At 42.5% G+C, this 19,066-nt stretch overlaps 1 protein-coding gene across 1 annotated transcript in view; it reads right to left on the reverse strand.

Moving 5' to 3' along the window:
* The window catches only part of AACS (acetoacetyl-CoA synthetase), a 37,554-nt gene that overhangs the window by 11,289 nt on the left and 7,199 nt on the right, over positions 1–19,066 (reverse strand). The window contains exons 3-9 of the mRNA XM_033075737.1: positions 18,256–18,376; positions 15,265–15,378; positions 9,339–9,436; positions 5,615–5,729; positions 5,042–5,123; positions 4,801–4,948; positions 893–973 (exon numbers count right to left, since the gene is read on the reverse strand). Coding sequence (XP_032931628.1) covers positions 893–973; positions 4,801–4,948; positions 5,042–5,123; positions 5,615–5,729; positions 9,339–9,436; positions 15,265–15,378; positions 18,256–18,376 — 759 coding nt within the window. The remainder of the gene's footprint in view (positions 1–892; positions 974–4,800; positions 4,949–5,041; positions 5,124–5,614; positions 5,730–9,338; positions 9,437–15,264; positions 15,379–18,255; positions 18,377–19,066) is intronic.

The following is a 19,066-nucleotide window of genomic DNA, read 5'->3' on the forward strand; positions in this document are numbered from 1 at the left end:
TGCAGATCTTGGCAGAAGCTGGACCCAAAAATGATCCCAGTCCTCATGGAAGAGGTGCCACCTTCCCCTCCACTCCCCCTGCCTGAAGTTTCCCTGCTGTTAAACCCTCAGCACTAACTCTGATCACATCAGCCAACAAGGCTGCAGCTCTGCTCATCCTCTCAGCACCAGCTGAGGCTCCTGATGGATCTGATCTAACTGATGCTCACAAACACCTCCTGAGATGGGGATTCCACACCTCCCTGCACACACAGCTCAGAGCACAGGCAGGAGACAGCACAACTCAGACAAGGCAATTACCATGATCCCTCCATGGAGATACTGCAAACTGACTGGTCATGTTAGAGCTCACAAGGGAGCTCATGAGGAAAGACATCACCTTCTCAAACTGCTGCAGTCACTGAAGGCTGAGCAATCATTTTTCTTTAATCACAGAATTAAAAAAAAAAAAGAAATCACACCCCACCACATAACTCCCACACACAGCTGAGGTTTACCCCCTTTCCCCCATCAAGCAGTTTGTTTCCTCACAAAGAAAACAGAAACAACAAATTCTCATCTTCAGTATGACCTAGCCCTGCAGGAAGGTGGAATCTGATTTGTGATATTGATGAGGTAGCTTGATCAATAGACCTAAGAGACCAAAAATCAATCCATTTTCCTCACCAGTGAGGTCAAACATTTAACATGGGTTTGACCTTTCATCAGAAAGGTCCCTGTTGCATTTTATTATTTCACCTGATTTTTTTTTTAACTCAGATGGGACAATCCCTTACAGGAAAAAAAAATCTAACACATAGAAGTATACTTGTGGATTTGTATGAAAAGCTGTCCCATCTCTTCAGGAAAAACATGTTACAGTATTTTTAAAAAGCCCTGCAGCCCCACTTGCCGTTGTGTAGTACATAATCACATCACTGCTGCTCATGTTGCCATGAAGAATGTGTTCCTTCAGGTGCTGTATTAGGGTACCCTGCAAAAAGTGAAAGGAAAATAAAAGATCACACAAATGAACAGCAGAACTCTGACAGCACATTAAGACTTAAAAAACACTAACACTCAATAGCTTGGATGTACTCCGGGATTAAAGCAAGAATTCCCTTTAACTACAACTGAAGTAAATCCCAGGGCCTATCTAACAGCAGCAGCAATTGCATTCTCCATTTTCTCACAGAACTTTTCAACCTCTCTCATTAGACCTCAGCAATTCCCCCTGCACATCACTTTTAATCCATGGAACAAACAGCTCCCTTCCTCCAGCTCCACACAGCCAGCAGAGCTGCAGAGCTCTCCATGCAGACCCTCATTTTAACAGCAGGCTTTCAGCAGCCAGGTTTTCCAGAGAAGCCCTCTGACAGTTCCATTTTCAGTCTGTTTGGGAATGGGAGGAGTGAAGGACTGAGAGCTGCCATAAAATGCAGCAGCTGCTAAACATTAGCACCATGTGTCCAAATTATCTTATCTATTAACATCTAGGAGACAAAGGACCTGACAGTACAGATCTCTTGTAAACACTGCAGTGACTAGAAATGTGAAATGTCTCACTGCTCAGAGCATCAATATTAATAATGTCCTGAAATGGATGACTTCCTTTTGTTGGAAATGCTGCTAAACCACCTTCCTGATCATGATTAAAGCTGGGATAAATAAATTTACACACTACTTCATTAAGTCACTTCACTGCAGTGACAAATTAATGTAGCCAATGTTAAAATAAAAAATGGTTTTTGCATTTATGCAAGGAGCTGTACTGAAACTATTAAGAGCCTCATAAGCATGAAACAAGATTTACACTGAAAGAAAACAGATTACAGATAAACATTCAAAATGAAAAAGGAGACTCATAAAACTGGCACATGCTTTGGGAGAAACAGCAGAAAACATTAAATAAAAATAAAGGAGTAAATCTTATTTTCACTTCACTGCTCAAAAGAACCAGGTCTGAATTCACCTACTGCAGTTTGAACAGCCTCAGCTGACACAACGCTGCCATCTAGCTACAGCTGCCATCTTCTACAGCTGAGAATCACCCAAAAAATCGGGATTCAGAAACTCTGTGTGCAACTGAACTTGCCAAAAGAATTGCAGGTGTTTACATAATTACTGCATCTCTAAAGGAAAGCACATTGTCCCTGCAGGAGATTCTGAAAGAGCCACACAAAACAGCAAAATTAAAAGTCATATTCAATTCAGATAAACACTGGTTTTCTTTTTCCTTTGTTTAGTTTTTTGCACTTCACAGTTTGGGAACCCAAAGGGGATTTTAAACAATGGTTTTAGGTACAGGCTATGAACAACTTCCCTGCCAAACCTGGTACATCTCAGGCTGGGAACAAAAGGACTCAGGGAGAAGGCAGAGCTGTTCTAAACCCACAGCCCAAAACCCTCCTGAGTTAATTTACAGGACTCATTTATTTACAGGACTTCTACAACCGTCCAAATAAACCCCAAGCATTTCTCACTTCACACCAGACCTGGCAGCTGATCCAACTCCCTGCTCTGCTGCTCCTCCCCAGGAGCAGGGCTGGTGAAGTGCTGAGCATCTGGAGTGTGGGAGAACAGCAGGCACAGCTGGGGCTGAGCCCAGCACAGCCCAGGAGGGAGCAGAGCTGAGCTGAGCCTGACACAGCCCCCCAGGCTGGGCTCAAGAGCAGCCCCCAGGCTCGGCTCAAGAGCAGCCCCCAGGCTCGGCTCAAGAGCAGCCCCCCAGGCTGGGCTCAAGAGCAGCGAGCACAGAATAACTGGAAAGGTGCCTGATGTGAATGAGGCAAGAAGAAAATGTTTTCAGGACTAAAAAAATCTTTCTGCAGCACACCCAACTGGTCAAAACCAGCTTTGCTTCTAGGACCTCAAAAATAAAAAACACCTACCCACTAAGCCATTATTTTTTAAATCTCCCATGACCTGGCTTCAGTTTCCTTATTTATGTATGTCATTTCACTGCATAGCAAGAAAACACACCAGAAATATACTGCAGAATTATATAAACTGAGTTGTGAATTCAAAATAAGCTGCCTATTGGCATCTAAAATCAGTACAGTAACAAACCAGCACTGGAGCATACTATAAATAAGCAATAATTGAAATGTCTTCACCAAAATGTCATCTCTTCTTGCTGTTTTCACTACTAGAAAAACCCTAGGTTTAAACTAAAGCTTAAGGAAAATAAAACAAAGACAGTAGGATAATTCTGCCTTTTTTTTAAACCAAATCAATGCAAATCATCCTATTAATTCCACTGGAAACAAGATTAAGCTTAGAACAAACAGACAAACCCAATCAAGTGTGTAAAAGACCTCTAAGAATTTATTTGCACGGACTTTGTGTAGGCCCTACTCAAACAATGAGGTCCCTAATTCAACAATTTGCTTTTCAGCTAGAGGTGTTAGCACCAGAAAAAAAGATAATCATTGTGCACAACTACAGAGCTGTTCAGTGGGAACAGAATCACAAACAGATCTTATTCACCCATCCATCCATGCCCTGCCATCCTCCCAGCAAGGAGGAGCAGACTGGACCTAAACCCTCAGGTAGCTCTGTACATGATTCAGCTGCAGAGCAGAGCCATGACTCAGAGTAAACTAACACAGGTACCATGGGAAAAGAAAGAACTTTGCTGTTGCAAAGTCCTCTTGCCTGATCTACAGCTCTTTTTCATCTCTGCTGTTTATCACCCATCACTGAACAAAACACCTGTCCTGTTTTTGCTAATCCACCTCTGCAAGTACTTAACCAGTCTAAAGCCAGCACAGCTTCAAAACAGCTGTCAGGCTTCAAAACCCACCTCCTTTCTTCTGCACAAACACTGGATTTGTGTCCCCAAGGGACCATTTGGTGCCAGCAGCACGTGATGTACAATCTCCTACTGACTGATAACACATAAAGCAGTGTTTACAGGCAGCAGGGGATTTGTCTGGGGGCAAATCCTCAAGTCCTTACCATCAAAGAGAGGCAAGAACACAAAACTGGGGGCACAGCATTAAAGGATCCTGCCCTCAGGCCACCCAGCCCTGCAGGGTGCTCATCCTGATGCAAACAGCAGAAATGTGCAGTTCCATTTATACACATTGGTACAAATGCCCTACACAACACAGCCTGCCTGCCTTAAATGGGAAAAAACTGCCTTCTATTAAGGATTATATTAAAGTTTTAACACTGCTGCAGTCACTGCCTCTATTTTAAGAGCTTTAGAACATCAACAGCAAGTGGAAAGCATGTGAGCAAGGGTCATCCTGGCACCAGTATCAGATATCTTCAGCAATGAGACACTGCTTCAAGCAGTTCCCATACAATGCAAAACCTACACTCAAGGAGATTCCAACTCTCTGGCTTCCTTCCTTAAAGGATTGATGAGGATGACACACTCTAAACTGATAAACATGAAATAATGTTCAAGGTAAAAAATCATCCAGATAATAAAAACTGCAAGCTCCCTATAGGCCTCAAGTTGACACTGTCCAAAAATCAGTTGCAAACCCAATTCAAGTTCTTTGGTTTTTCTTCAAGTATCAGTCAGGCCACATCTACTGTTGCTTCTGTAAGCTACACTTGTTCTCAGGAAACACCTGGAATCTGAAAGGTCTCCACACTTATTCCTAAACCAAAGCATTTTACATCCTTACCAATTCACACTTGCTTTCAAATAACCACTAACAAATAAAAAGGCTCAGTGTCAAGTTCCTGAAAAACTGTCAGCAATCAATTCTTCCTTAAAATACACCATGGTGTGATGCTGTTAAAGGAGAAATGTAAGGCAAGCAGTGAAGCACAGGCAGTGCAGCTCCAGGAGGGAGGACATACCCCTGCTGAGTGAACCATGCATTTTGGTGCTCCTGTGGTGCCTGAGGAGTACATGATAAAGAGAGGATGGCTGAAAGGCAGCTGCTCAAACTCCAGCTGGGGAGCCTGGTCTCCTTTCCCAGTGGCAAGGAAGTCTTCTAAAAAGACACTGAAGAAGAAAGAAGGGGGGGGAAAAGAACATTTCAAAACTTTCTGAAAGCATGTGTAAGATCACCTCTGCAGCCAGCAGTGCTCACATTACCTGTTGGGAATCTTGGAAATATCTATGGTTTCTCTTGAAGATACATATGGAATCACCACCACTTTTTTTAGGTCTGGAAGCCCTGGAAGAAGGAAGAAAACAATTCTTTGCTACACTCAGTTACATAAGCAAAGGCCTTTTCTGCCTGATTGAATCATACAGTGTAATGCACTAAGTAACAGAAATAATTCTGATGCACTGAGCATTGAAACCCCAGAGGACTGGATTGTTACCCAAGATGTAATTTCCTCAGTGCTGCCAGCCTTTTATGTGTAAATCTGCAAGCTTTAGTGCTGTAATACCTCCCCATTTGTCTTCAGCAGCACTTTCCTTGAGCTCAAAAACACCATCTCAGCCCCTGTTCCCACTGTTGGCTAATTTCTGATGATCTATTACAGTTAAGCAAGCAGAAGATTGTTACAATTACAGAAAAAACATTCAGCTTTCAGCCAGATCTATTCTGAAAAGCTCAGTGACCACTGTGCCACTGTAAAGAAGGACAGCAACAAGCAGTGGCAGGGCAGGCTCTGAGTGCTCACAGAGCCACAGAGCAGGTGGGATGCAGTGAAATACCTTTTACCACCCTCAGCAGCTTCTCCAAGTGGTTGTGTTCTTTGCCATTGTATATAACAGCTTCAACTGAGAAGATGAGCTTAGGCTGAATTTGAGAAAATCTGTCCAGTACACCCTAGGGATGGAGAGAAAAATGTGTTAAAAATGAAAATTAATTGCTACAGTAGGAAACTTCAGTGGGTGCTAAATGCAAATTTCAAAACAAGCAAGGAATAAGGACAAGAATTACCAGGAGAGTTGTTAAAGGACTGCCTGCTTGTCTTCCACTAACACAAGATCTCTGAAGAACAGGTTTGTAACAATTTATTTCACAACCCCCAAGCAGACCAACCAATTACAAGACCCCCACAGATCACAGAACACCCTTTAGGGAAGGGCTCACAAAGCTCTGAACAGCTAAAAATCACCTTGCAAGTCAGGTTAGAGTTCTGTAAGGGCACCAGCAGTGTGATGTGAGCAGGAATTGATGCCCAGGAAGGTGCACAGGACTCCAGGTTGCAGCTGCAGAGGGAGCTCCAGGTGCCCCAAGTTGCTCTGACAGCACCAGAGCTGGGGGGAACAAACCCCAGTCTTGGGGGAGATTTATTTATGTGGTGGGCTGGCCCCCACATGAACTGCAGCTTTGTTCTGCCACCTTTAACAATGAAACCTCACCACTGGTTTTTTAGCAAAATAAATTGATGTTGGACACACACAGGTTACTCCTTTAGAATCTGCAGCACAACACATTCAAATGCTAAATCTTCAGGTGTCTCCTCCAGCTTACTGTGTTCAGGAATTTACCACAGCTATCATCCTATTTGAGATTAAAACCCTTCTGGCATTTACTTTTTTCCGTGTACACTGCATGCAGCAGCCTAGCAGAAATGGATCTTTTTGTAGTCAACAGCAAGAAGCAAATCCTTTCAATAAAAGCTCTCAGCACACTGATGTTCAAACCTCTCTAGCTCCATTACTTGAAGCATTAAGAACTACAAGATTACAGAACACTGTAAAATTGTCAGCTAAGTGTTCAAGAACAATCTCCTAAATCATGTTGCAGAAATCAGACTTGAGTCATCTGCTTATTCTTCCCAGCATTCTTTATTCTTCTGTTTTCTATTTTGCCTTCTACATTGCAGCCAAAATGAGAAACAAATTATTGCCAAATCAGAAGATGAAAACAAAAACATCACAATCAACTCAACTCTGTTACAAACTCCTTTCCAGGCTGGGTTGCTCAGCACTACAAAAAAAGTCTGCTGCAAAAGGACAAGAGTCCAGTCCTGATGATTTCTCCCATTCTGGCTCCTCAGCAAACCACAGGCAATGTATAGGATATGAGTAAATATAAATGTATTAGCTGAGAATGTCACTTAACAGCTTTCTCTGCTATCAAAGATTTATTTCCTTTTCCTTGTTCACATTACAAGAAAACACAGTGACAATGCACTGACATTCAAATTTATCAATTACTTTTAAAAAGAAAACAAAAAAAGAGACTGTTCTGACAGAAGTAGTTTCCAAGGAGCCCCTAGTGTTACCCAACTAACTCAGAAAGGGAGATTTAATTAATACATGACAATATAATGTATGAAGTCAAATCCCCTGTTGCTTTGGTGTATCCTCATAGCTCCTCCTTTGTGCCACTTCCCAGGAACAGACCCAGCAGCCACACACGTGGTGTGTGCATTTCTGTGTGTGCATTTCTCTGTGTGCACACCCCTCATGCTGAGTGCAGGGCACACACATCCCATTTCCAGGCTGCCTGATGTTTCAAAATTAAGACCAATGAGCACTAAGGGTCCTCTAAAAAGAATCAAATCTGAAGAGAAGTGTGAATGAGAAGCAGAGATGGCTCCAGTTCTCAGGGTCCTACCAAATCTGCTCACACACCCAGTTAGATTCATTAGCACTGGCAGGATCAAATCCTGCAGGGCAGCCTGATATGATACAAAGGCAATGCAAACAGATGGAACATGTAATTGCTACACTGGAACTTTAATCCAAGCAGATGGCTCAGCAAGGAATTCCTTCCACAAAAAGCTCAGGTGTAGCAGATATGGCTCATTCCATTCCATGAGCCTCCACTTCAGTCCAAAAAATTATGCAGGGCCCCACAAATGGAGCTGCACTGAGCTCACCAAAGGCTCCTCACCCACTTCTGGGAGCAGAGCTTCTTTATGAACTTATAAACCCAAGCATTTCTCATGCACAGGCCACAAGTTTGCCATTAATTTATGGAAATGGGTACCAGGGAGCAGAGAGATGAAGCAGCAGCTGCCAAGAGCGGCGTTGTGCGTGGGAGGCAGCTCAGTGCTTCTCTGACAGCAGACTTCCTCAAGGCTTGGAGCCTTTGGAGGGATGGCATTCAGAGCCTGCAGTGTGTGTAGGCAGCTCTGAGGAGTGACATTTCTGAGCTTCACAAAACACACACACACAATTGGACTTCAAATGTTGAAAATGCTGCGCTATTTCTCCAAGCACTAAAGTCTTCCTTTGTATTAATGCAACTCCACAAAAGGAGGAATAGCTTTTCCTCAGGATGGAAGCCAATGTCTGAGGGCCTCTGCTGATCTCCCCCAGGATTTTAGGATTAGAATTCATGCCAACACATGCTGCCAAAGGAAAATAAATGATATTGATGGCACTGCAGCTCCAAGGCCAAGCTTCATTAAAAAGCTATCACAAAAAACTAAAAGCTGGGCACTGAAAACAGCAGCACACCAACATGGACAGAAAACATACCAGTCCTTTGGAATGCAAGTGAAGTGAACAATCTTCCCCCAGATAAGAGATGGAATCACATTGCACAGCAAATACTCCATACCATCATTTTCTGAGCAAGCAGAAAATATTTGTAGAACAGATTGATCATTATATGCTGCAATGATTTTTAAAAATAATTTCTTTCCCCAATGATACATCCTCAAGTGTAAGAGCATGGAATGCTGCTGCCCTCTAGTGCTAATCCAGGAATGATTATTCCATACATTTTCCCAGCCACTGGGGTTAAACACCAAAATTGAGGCTTTATCTAGAAAACATTATTCTCTGCAGTGCAATTCAAAAACACTACATTTCTCATATGTAAACTTTTAGACAGAAGTTCAAAATCCCCCTTAGAAGTGATTTTGATCTGTGCTAAAAACTTTGCAAATTAAGCAGAAATTACCAAAGCTTCCAGGGCACATCTTTGTGTCATAATTTCACACACATTTATTTCTACACTAAAAATGAGTTTACCAGGTTAGTGATGTTAGTATGAAATTCCTCACTGGTGGCAAATAAAGCCTTATGGAAAAAAACCAACCAGGGTGGTGCTGAGCTCACCCTGACAGGAGCAAAGGATGGGACAGCTTAGGCAGAGAAATTGGGGTGTGGAATCAGAGTGTGGCTAAGCAGCCTGGGTGGGGCTTGGGAAGAACAGCAAACCTCAGACAACTCTGCTGCACTGCTACTCACTTGCATATTTAATATAACAAAAGCTCACCAAGACCATGGAGCCCATCTGAAAATATCCCAACAGTGAGCAGCTAAAGCCACTCAAACCACCAAGCTGAAAATCAGTAGTGACAACTGAACGTGAGCTGGGTTTGTGCAGCTGGAACAGCTCCGGAGTGCTGGGCTGTGCCAGGAGGTGGCAGCAAGGCTGAAGGGAACAGAACCCATCTGCCACCCCAATTCCTCACCCTCACCTTTGTGTGGGACACAGCAGGGGCTGCTCTGCACTGAGGTTACTCACATTGATGCCAAAGTCTGGGGATGTGGAGCTCCAGATGGCACCGATGCTCGCAGCAGCCAGCATTGCCTCCACTGCGTGGATGCTGTTGGGCAAGTAACCTAGGGCACAGTGCAATGGTTAGAGATGAACAACACTAAAAAAAAAAATCTATAATATAAAGAGTGATTCAGTCTAGGATAAAGTTTTCCACACAATTACTATCATATCTTGAAGCCAAATTAGTTAGACAAGGAATTAGTAATAAATCAATTTATAAAAACATTTGTATCAGGGTTTTTAATCTACGATATTACTCTAAATTTACAAATGATCCTGTATAATTAATAAGCCTTTCAGGATAAGAGGGTAGCACACTGAAAAGAGAGAAAACTAGTGGATTGATTAGGGTACACAGACTAAGACAGCAGCATGCAGGGGGATAGAACAAGACTGTCTTAACAGCCATTAGTGAAAGAATCAGTATCTGTAAGGAAAGATCATAAATAGTTCAAGAGTAGAGATTCAGCTTCACAAAGCTAAACAGTGTCTGGTAGATACTGCCAGAATTTAACACAAACAAGCAAAACCAGTGTCTCAGCTGATAAGGGAGGAACAGAGTGGGACAAGCCCTGGAACATTCCCACACAAATGTGGCTCTTCAGGTTTCTCTCATTAGCTTGGAGCAGGATTTCAAGATTTAAATTGAGTTTATTGTGACATAGAGAATAAATTAATGTCAAAAAAGTCAGATTTTAGTTTCAGTGAGCTCAGTTTGAGCAACTCTCCAGAAGGTGCTGGGTGGCTGAGTCTGACTCTGCACTGCTCAGAATCCAGCCCTCAAATGAAAACCTGCAACTGGAACTCCAACTCCACTGAGGTGGATCAAAGATTTGGAGTTTCAGATCATCTTTCTTTAGCAACCAAATACATGTCCAAGAACTCTAAAAAAAGCATAATTGGGCATAATTGCAGTGTTCTGACATCTAATTAGAATTCTACATTTGAAGGCAAAACTGAAATGGCAATAAAAATACTTTCCAATCTGCTCAGAGTGGTGGGCACTGAGACCCTGGACTGCAGGTGCACCAGGAGTCTCTCCAGACAGCAAACACCAGAGCAAGGCACTTCTCAAAGGATATTTATGGATGGACATCTCAGGACAGGAACAGCAATTTCTGTTAGGTTAATATTACCAAGTAGAACAGTAGCAAGATGGATTTTTGTGAGGTTTTTCTACATTGCTTGGAAAAAAAATCCATCCTTACCCACCTTTGTAAAAAGTGAACTTTAAAACTAAGTCTTAAACTGAGATTCTCTCATTCAGAAATCAGTGAAACCAGTTTCTAAAACCTGTGGTGCTCCTGAAAGTTGCTGTGCTTTTGGGAGTAGTAACTTTTAAAACAATTTCTGGAAAACACACAACTATGAATAAAAGCCTCATGCCATGTTAAGATATAAATTACTCCCTAGAACTGCCTACAGCTTATAGTGGTTTGTTCAGTGAAGTTCTTAAGCACATAAAGTACAGCAACAGCTCATGCCCATAAAAGCATTATTTATTTTGCAATTTCTCCCCTGGGGTCAAGGCTTATACAAGACACAGTATCCCAAAATCTCAGTGATTTTTCTTGCAAGACAAATATCCCTCCCTAAATAATTTGCAATCTGTGAACCAGAACAGACCAAAATGTCATTCTGTGTGATGAAAGCAGTTCTTTAACTGATGCCAACTGTTTGCACTGAGCATTTCTTGGATGGGACCATCAGGGGCCAGAGTGCAAGGAAATCTCAAAGATCTCTCCCCATGCTTTGGAGCAGATATTTACTGAAGCTTACAAGCTTCAGTTCTGTTCTAAGCAATTCTCCTTTTCCCACTCCACACTGAAGCCCTCAAGGCAGGATCACAGCCTCTGCTGATGGTTGTGAGCCAGACAATTAAATCATCACCTTCATTTGTCAGCTGCCTTTGAGGTGGTGGCTCAGTTTTGGAGGATTCCAGCCAAAAGTGCCCTAAGGTACAAAACATGCACAGCAGCTGACTCTGCATTTCTGTGCCTTCACCTGATCCTGCTGCTCTCTGGGATCTCAGATTTGTCCCAACAGCATCAGAAATAGAGAGGGGTCTGTTCTGGCTGGACTGTGCCCCTCGAGATGTCAGCCCACTCCTCAGGGCACTGTGGGCTGAAACTGGAGAAACAGGAATGTTGCTGACAAAAGAGGATGAAAAAGGCAACTTCTTTAGCTGGATTAACGTCAGGCAGGAGCACAGAGCAGTGACCTATGTACAAAAGCTCTGTATTATAGAGGAGTAAAGGTACTGTTGATTTAAATATTTATCATGTTTACTCATATTTAACTAGAGCCTCCATGCTCCTTGAGATATTTCAGCTAAGGATCAAAACTAGGATTTGGCAGCATGAGGAAGGCAACAGAAGGCATTTCTCTATCTCTGCATCTTTCCTTACCACCTTCTTGAAGGTGCTAAGAAAGGTGAAAATTACCTTCTGTTGCCAGAAAGAAAAGGATCTTCCCTTGGTTGAACTAGAGAGCAACTGAATAAAGGGCTCCAAACACAGGAGCTGGGAACCCATCAAGCAGGAATATCAGACACACAAGGCTCCCAGCAGAACTCCTCCTGAATTATAAAAATGCACACAGGCTCCATAAAAACAGAGAAATGAAAGCTTTACCTGACATAAAACCTGTGAAGTCTCTAAGCAGGACAAGTGGCATTTTAAAAACACTGTCTGGATTTTTTTTAAGAGGCACTTATCAGGCACAGCCTGATCTGCTCAGGACTAAGTGCTTCAGCATTGTCTGTCAGTTGCTATTTGCTTAATCTAGCATACACCAAGATTACACTCACATGTGTTCATCTACCCTGCAGCACTTCACCAACAGAACAGGCAAAAACTGAAGTCCAAAAATTTGATATAATGATGGTGAAAACTAGAGCAGAAGTCTGATTCCTCAGAGTGCTGAGAACACATTCCATACAAGCACTTAATGCCTTAATGAAGTTTAATAAATGTTTCCTCTTGGGAAGAGAGGCACCCAAACATCCAGTTATGTGCATGAAGGAAAAAAAATAAATCAACAAATGAACTGGGACCCTGCATCAAAAGCTGTCTGAGCCTTGAAAGGATGCATCAAGAGGAAGGAAAATAGGAAGCAGCAACTAAAATATATTAACGTTTTGTATTACTGAACTCCACCAGCAGAGAATTCAGAGCCCAGACTCCCCTTCTCCCTTCTCAGCACCTCAACTCCTGCAGGACCTGCAAGTGCCACCGTGCCTGACACTGCTGTGGCCTGGAGCTATTAGCACCCCGGTAATCTCCTTACAAAGCTAGCTTTAAAACCCACGTAAGCAAGCAGGGCTAATACAGTTGCTATAGATAAAATAGCTTTAGACAATGTAATTCACTGCTGTTTTGTTGAGGATGCTTTTGTGTGAACACATGGGGAAGATCAGATTGTTTTTAACTGCTGACTTGTAACAGAGCAAAGCTGGCTACAGGGATAGAGTAGAAGCAACTTATCCAGAGAGGAGAAACATCCTCCCAGTTGTATTTTATTCTTATTTTAGTCATTGTTATTTGGCAAACAGATGGCAGTGGGAGACCAGGAGTAGCTCACATGTGGATCTGGGCAGGTTGCAGTAGGTATTCTATCTCTCTTCCAACTGTTCAAGAATCACTGACAGGACTACAAGACATCTTTAGAGGAAGAAATATCTTTCACAACACATCTGCTTCAATTATGTTCACTATTAAGTGCTCTCAGTGATGGAAAGGGAAGACTGGAATGAAATCAAGCTGAAAAAGTGCTGACACCTCTGCCTGTCCACCCACACTCACCCACCTCCAGCTTCAACACACTATTACTGTCATGATGCAACCATAAATTGCATTGAACAAACTAGGGGGTATGTTAAGTGTAATGAGAAGTTAAAGTAGGCTTATCTTAGAGGCAGCAAAGCATGGAGATGAAAATCACAGGAAAACAACAGTAATAGTCTCATGTGTAATTCCAACAGCTCAGATTTTGGGAGGAAGTGTCAACAAAGGGTGTCAGAACCTGACAGGCTGACTGCATGTTAGGCAGCTGTAATGAAGTTCATGGAATATCTCCTTTCTATTCCAAAACTGATTTTGCAGAAGCACCAGAAGCATGCCCTGTGTTACTACTATGAACCACAGTGAGAACTGCCTTTCCCTCTGCCATCTGCTCCAAGTTTTGGGACAAATTACATCCCCATGGATTCTGGCAAGTTCTGGAGAGCCTGACTTTTGATAGCACAAGTGGGTGTGGGACTCCAGCTTCCCCACCCAACACTTCATGTCTCTTGCCCAGCTCAGTTTGGGAAGCTTCAGCCTGACTGCAGTGTTATAGCTGAGCTCTTCCAATGACTGCCTCTGGAATAGCAAGAAACACAGCAAGGAAGTTGAGACACCACAGAAGCACCTAAAGTGACTTTATTAATACTTTAAAAAAGTATCAACTGTGCTTTGAATTTAAATGAGGTAAGCCAGCCACAAAACCAGGAAAAATTCAAAAATCAGCCAGCCTGTAATGCTAAACAAGACACTCATTAACTAAAAGGAACTGTTACTAAAAACTATAATAGCATTATTAGCAGCACAGGCTAAGCTCCATTTCCAGACCATGTTTTCTCCAGCTACAGAGTACATTTTCCCTGCTGCTGCTGCTCAAGAAATGGTCAGATATGAACATGACAACATTAAGGTTGAAAATGGAGATAAAATTAGAGTATCTCCATTAAGACAAACCACTCAACTTCACTGTATAGTTCATACCCAATTAAGGATTTAGCTCTAATTCAGTGTTAAAAATCAAGCCACCAGCTGTGATAATTTCATGTTTGGCTGCCAGTCCCACAGAGTATACTCATACCATAGGCAAGAAATGAGCTCTGAGTAGATTTACATTTTCACATCATAGCTGTGGGTTTAAATTTTGGTTTTCAAGACACAGGTTCAAGTTTGTAGCATGCAGAAAACAAAGCAAGAGTTTCATCACTTGGGTTTGCATCATGTAACAATCTGCACACACTTATTTAGGATAACGGCCAAGTGCTGCTCCAAGAACATGGGATTCCAGCAGCACAGGGACACAAACACCAGAACTGCCAGGTGGGAGCCAAGGAGCTTCAAGGACATTGCAGTTCTGACTTGCATTACATTGACAAATTAAAGGGTATCACAGAGCACACAAAATAAAGGTGAAGCAGCTCAGCTGGAAGATCAAACCCAGCTCAAATCAAATTTAGAAATAAATGTAACTCCATTCCAAGCCTGGACAAGCTGCTCAGGGTTTATATAGAAAAACACACATGACAGTCTCTTGACAGGAAATATTGCTGCAGAAATGTGGTGAGCTTCTGAAAGGATCACAGGGTTCCATCTCTAATCTCTGCACTGGTGACTTGAAGAGTTATTGCCCAGCAGCTGCTCACTGTGCTCATTCTGGGGGCAGGACAAGTTCTGTCCTCCAGACCTGCAGCTCCCAGAGCTGGGTCACCTGAGGTCACAGGGTCAGAACTGCCAGTGGCACCAGGACAGCCAACCCTGGAGCATCATTTCCTGCCCCCACACAAATCTCAAGGCTCAGCTAGAGGCATCTCCATCACCTCTGCTTCCACAGAGTGTTTCTGAAGCAGACCTTGGTGAATGAAGCATTTTTCCTTCCCCCTTTGGTGCTGGAGAACCTGCAGGCTAATCCAGGCTCCTTCCCTCTAGAAATGCATTTCCTACAAATGTAAATACAGCAGCACAAGAGCCTTTTCTTTAGAATGTTTATGTGAAATTTTCTGTGAAACACTATTGCACAGTCGTGTTTCTCTAACTCTTGACAACTCACTTCCACATTTCAAAAAAAAAAAAAAAAAAACTCCATTTCTTGGCCCTTAAAAAAAATTACTCACCCACAACTCTGTCTCCTACTTTTACTCCCATCTTCCTCATGGCTGCAGCATACAAAGCCACAGCTTGTCTCAGTTCTTCAAAAGTAACCTTCAGGATTTCTTCTTTGCCTTCCCCTGAGGAAAGAAAATTAAAGCAATCAGTCAAATCAGGCACTGCAACATTAGTCTAGTACAAACAACTAATCCTAAAAGAACAGAAAGCAATTCTATGAGAACAGTTTCCACTAATATTTATATCTCTGCTTCTGAAGTTCCTCTTATGCTGCACCAAAACCACTTCTTTTTAATGGGAATCAATTATTAATCAGTGGTATTTGTTCAGCAGGCATGAGGACATTTCTAAAGATAAACACATCTGCAGACACAAACTATTCACTGGAGAAAGGTGTGCTCTCAGGGAGGATTCATGGCAAATATACTGCACTCACCAAGGGTAATTTCTAACACTATAAAAACCTCATTTTCCCTTTTTGCTCAGTTTTCTCATCAGGTCTAAGAAGCAGCACAAGCTGCCAAGTTCAGGTTTTATTACAGCAAGTCAGTGACTAGAAAATCATCATACACAGCCAGGCCTGACTTTGAGTGTGCTTTTGGAACATCTGTCCCTGTCAATGCAGCACAAAGCAAACAAACCAAACTGGGCTGCACTCAGCTCTGAAAGGATCTGCAGGGTGTTCTCCCCATTGTACTCCATGTCAGGTGTTACATAAGCTGTTCATAAATCACTCGTGAAACAAAACAAACTAACTGAAATGTTATGAAAGCAAAAATCTGTCACTTCCACGTCCCCTCCTGCACCTCCTCAGTGTGCCTGCTGCAAACACAAGTCCTGTCCTGTCCCCCCTGTCCAGCACTGCTCTTGGAGTCACACATGCCAAGGATGCCACAGGAAAGGTGAGCTGCACACCCTGCTCCTCCCAACAGCTACTCTGTCTGACTGCCTCAAGCAGGGAATGGTATTTTTTTAATCTTTTGCCTTCTTAGACCTTCACACCAATAAATCTGGACTTGCACAAAGCAAGTCATGATTCAAAACAACCCAAGTCCCTGTTAATATAGTTCATAAACTGAGCAGGGGCTGCCAGCAGAGCCTGGGTTCCCACAGAGCAACAGGAAATGAGACACTGATCTTGCTCCACGATTAAAGCCCCAGGAGAAGGGAATCACAAAAAAGACTCGCCATGGGAGCCAGTGACAAGTGAAATTGTTTAGGAAAGTTAATTTAGATTGCTATGCCCTGGGACATCCACACAGCTCCCACAGAACCATCCCCAGTGAACACAAACCTGACCCAGGCCCCCAAAGCACCACTCTGACCCAGCAGCAGGGAGTCACCAAAAACCACTCTGACTTAAGAGGCCTTAAGAAGATTAAACACAGCAGAAGGTCAGGAACAAAATGCAGGTGGAAGTCTGCAGAGGAGCCAATTGTTCATTCCAGCATTCACACAATAATCAGCCAATAAATAATTTTGCTCCTTTTGCTATCAGCACCTGTGATTATGTGACAAAGCAGTCTCTGATACACCCCATGACTGCCTAACAAAGAGACCTACAGAACAATAATCACATGTCAAACCAAGGAATTCACTGAATTGTTAATTCCTGTGATGATCTGGAGTGACAATATTTAACTCCAAGTCACATGTTAAAAGCTAAACATTAACAAATCAATCACATCAATTCTCCATACACTTAGAGTTGACTTGTTAATCAATGTTTGGCTTTCAGGTGCTCCACAAGATGCACTCAACTACAGTGACTTTTTCTCCACTAAATAATACATAAGAAGCTTTTCTAATGATCTCAAAATCTGAAAGTGATGCCTCCAATTACTTTAAAGCCAGCTTTTGGTTACAAGCCTCATTTCCACCAGACTTTACCAGATCAATTCTTACTCCACCAAAACTGTGTCACAGATTTCATCATTCTCTCTGAACTTGTAGTTTATTTTAATATATATGAGATCAGAGAGGTCTCTTTCAATACCTCTAACCAGTGAAATGCAACTGATTTCTTCAACAATGCAGAAGGTGATTCTTGTCTCACAAATAAATTGTATTTAAACAGCTGTGTAACTCAAAAACCAATTCCCACATAGCCAAAAATCAGAAACTAAGATTTCTAACACCTACACAGTCAGTGCAGAGTTCTGCATCATTTTCTCTCCTAAGGAGCTGCAAGGCTTCATTGTTCATTGATAAGCCATTAAGAAGCATCACTGTTTGGTCAGTCCCATGACAAGGATTAGTTCCAGCAGAAGGGAAGCCCCAAATGCAGCTCCCTAAGGAAGCACTCCCACTCCTGCACAGATAATCCCACCAAATAGAGATTAGAACTGGTTTTTAAAAAGTTACCAAAGTCAGTAGACAAAAAAGAAAAGTCCTTTCTCTGTGTTTGTTCATGAACATCCTCAGGAGGGTACACAGATTTTATTAGGCTCAAATCTTCAGTGTAACAAATTAACTCTGAGATTTAGCACTCCAGCAAAGTAAAGTTACAAATCTTCCAGGCACATAACTTTCTTCTGTGGTGCCAAAAGTAGAGTTAATTCCTGCCTAAACCCCATGTGGTTCTCAGTATTCCCAAAATAAAAGGCACAGGAAGAAGGTGGAAGGACATTATCAAGCTACAATGCTAAAATACTTCCTGAAGGCAAGCAGTAGGTGAGTGCTTATGACAAATGTGAACTAATATCTCAAATACTGAGTGATTTAAATACAGCATGACCTCCACTACCTTAATGCAGCTGAGCACACTCTAAGAAATCATTCAGTTTTCCAAGGACTTTTCAGGTCTCTATTCCCAGAGCATGTTTTGCTCTTTTGGTTTTTTTCTTTTGCAGAGCTGCATCAGATTGTGCAGTGTTACTGACTTCATCACCCTTTTTCCCTTTCACCCAAACCAGTTTATTCCCACATTTCCTCAGAGCTGTTCCATAAGGCCTAGTCCTGTGAGCAGCAAAGAAACACAAGGCATGACTCTCCCTTACTTGCTGCATACAGTGCAATCTTGTCGTTGTCCTTGTGCTTCAGGAGATTCTCTGCATAGTTGAGCCGGCTGCCCTTGAACCACTCCGGGACATCTGCGATGCTTTTGGATGTATCCACCACCTGAAAGAAGCAGAAATTCACTCCAGGACAACTGAAACAGAATTGCTTTTTCACAGCGTTGTACACAAGTCCTTACTTCCAAGCTCTTTGCACTTCATTAGGCAAGAATCACTTCTGCCAGCTTGCAGATGGCAAACAGACACTGACCCTGTAATTAGAGGCCGGGAAAGTTTAATTATTTGTCAACTGTCACAAGCAAAGACGTCACCACAAACCAGGGAAAGCTCCTTGCTGACAGCTCTACCTTTGGACCAGCCTTTAACACACAACTAAAACAAACCATTGTGACAGCACCCAGAGCAGGAGATCCCCCAGGAACATTGGGGTCTGTCCCTGAACATCCCAAACAGGGACTGAGCTGCAGCACATCTGAACTCTGTGCCAGGCCATACCCTCTTTCAAAGGGAGCATCCACTCTTCCCCACCAACAGCAGGAGCTCACACAATGGTCATCCAAAATAATTAATTGTGGAGTCAAATGTAACTGAAGAGTTCCAGCTTTTTACTCAAGTTCTCACTTTTAAGGATTAACAGGATCCAACCTAATTAACCTGTATTAATTAGCACTCCAGACTAAGAGATGCAAAGAACTGAAAAATGCCGTGGAAAATCATCAAAAATATAGTCAGCTGGAAATTTGCCCCATCTTGAACTAATCAAGCCTCAAAGTATTAAAATACCCCTTCATAA

Source organism: Catharus ustulatus, chromosome 18 (assembly GCF_009819885.2).
Source record: "Catharus ustulatus isolate bCatUst1 chromosome 18, bCatUst1.pri.v2, whole genome shotgun sequence".
Taxonomy (NCBI): domain Eukaryota; kingdom Metazoa; phylum Chordata; class Aves; order Passeriformes; family Turdidae; genus Catharus; species Catharus ustulatus.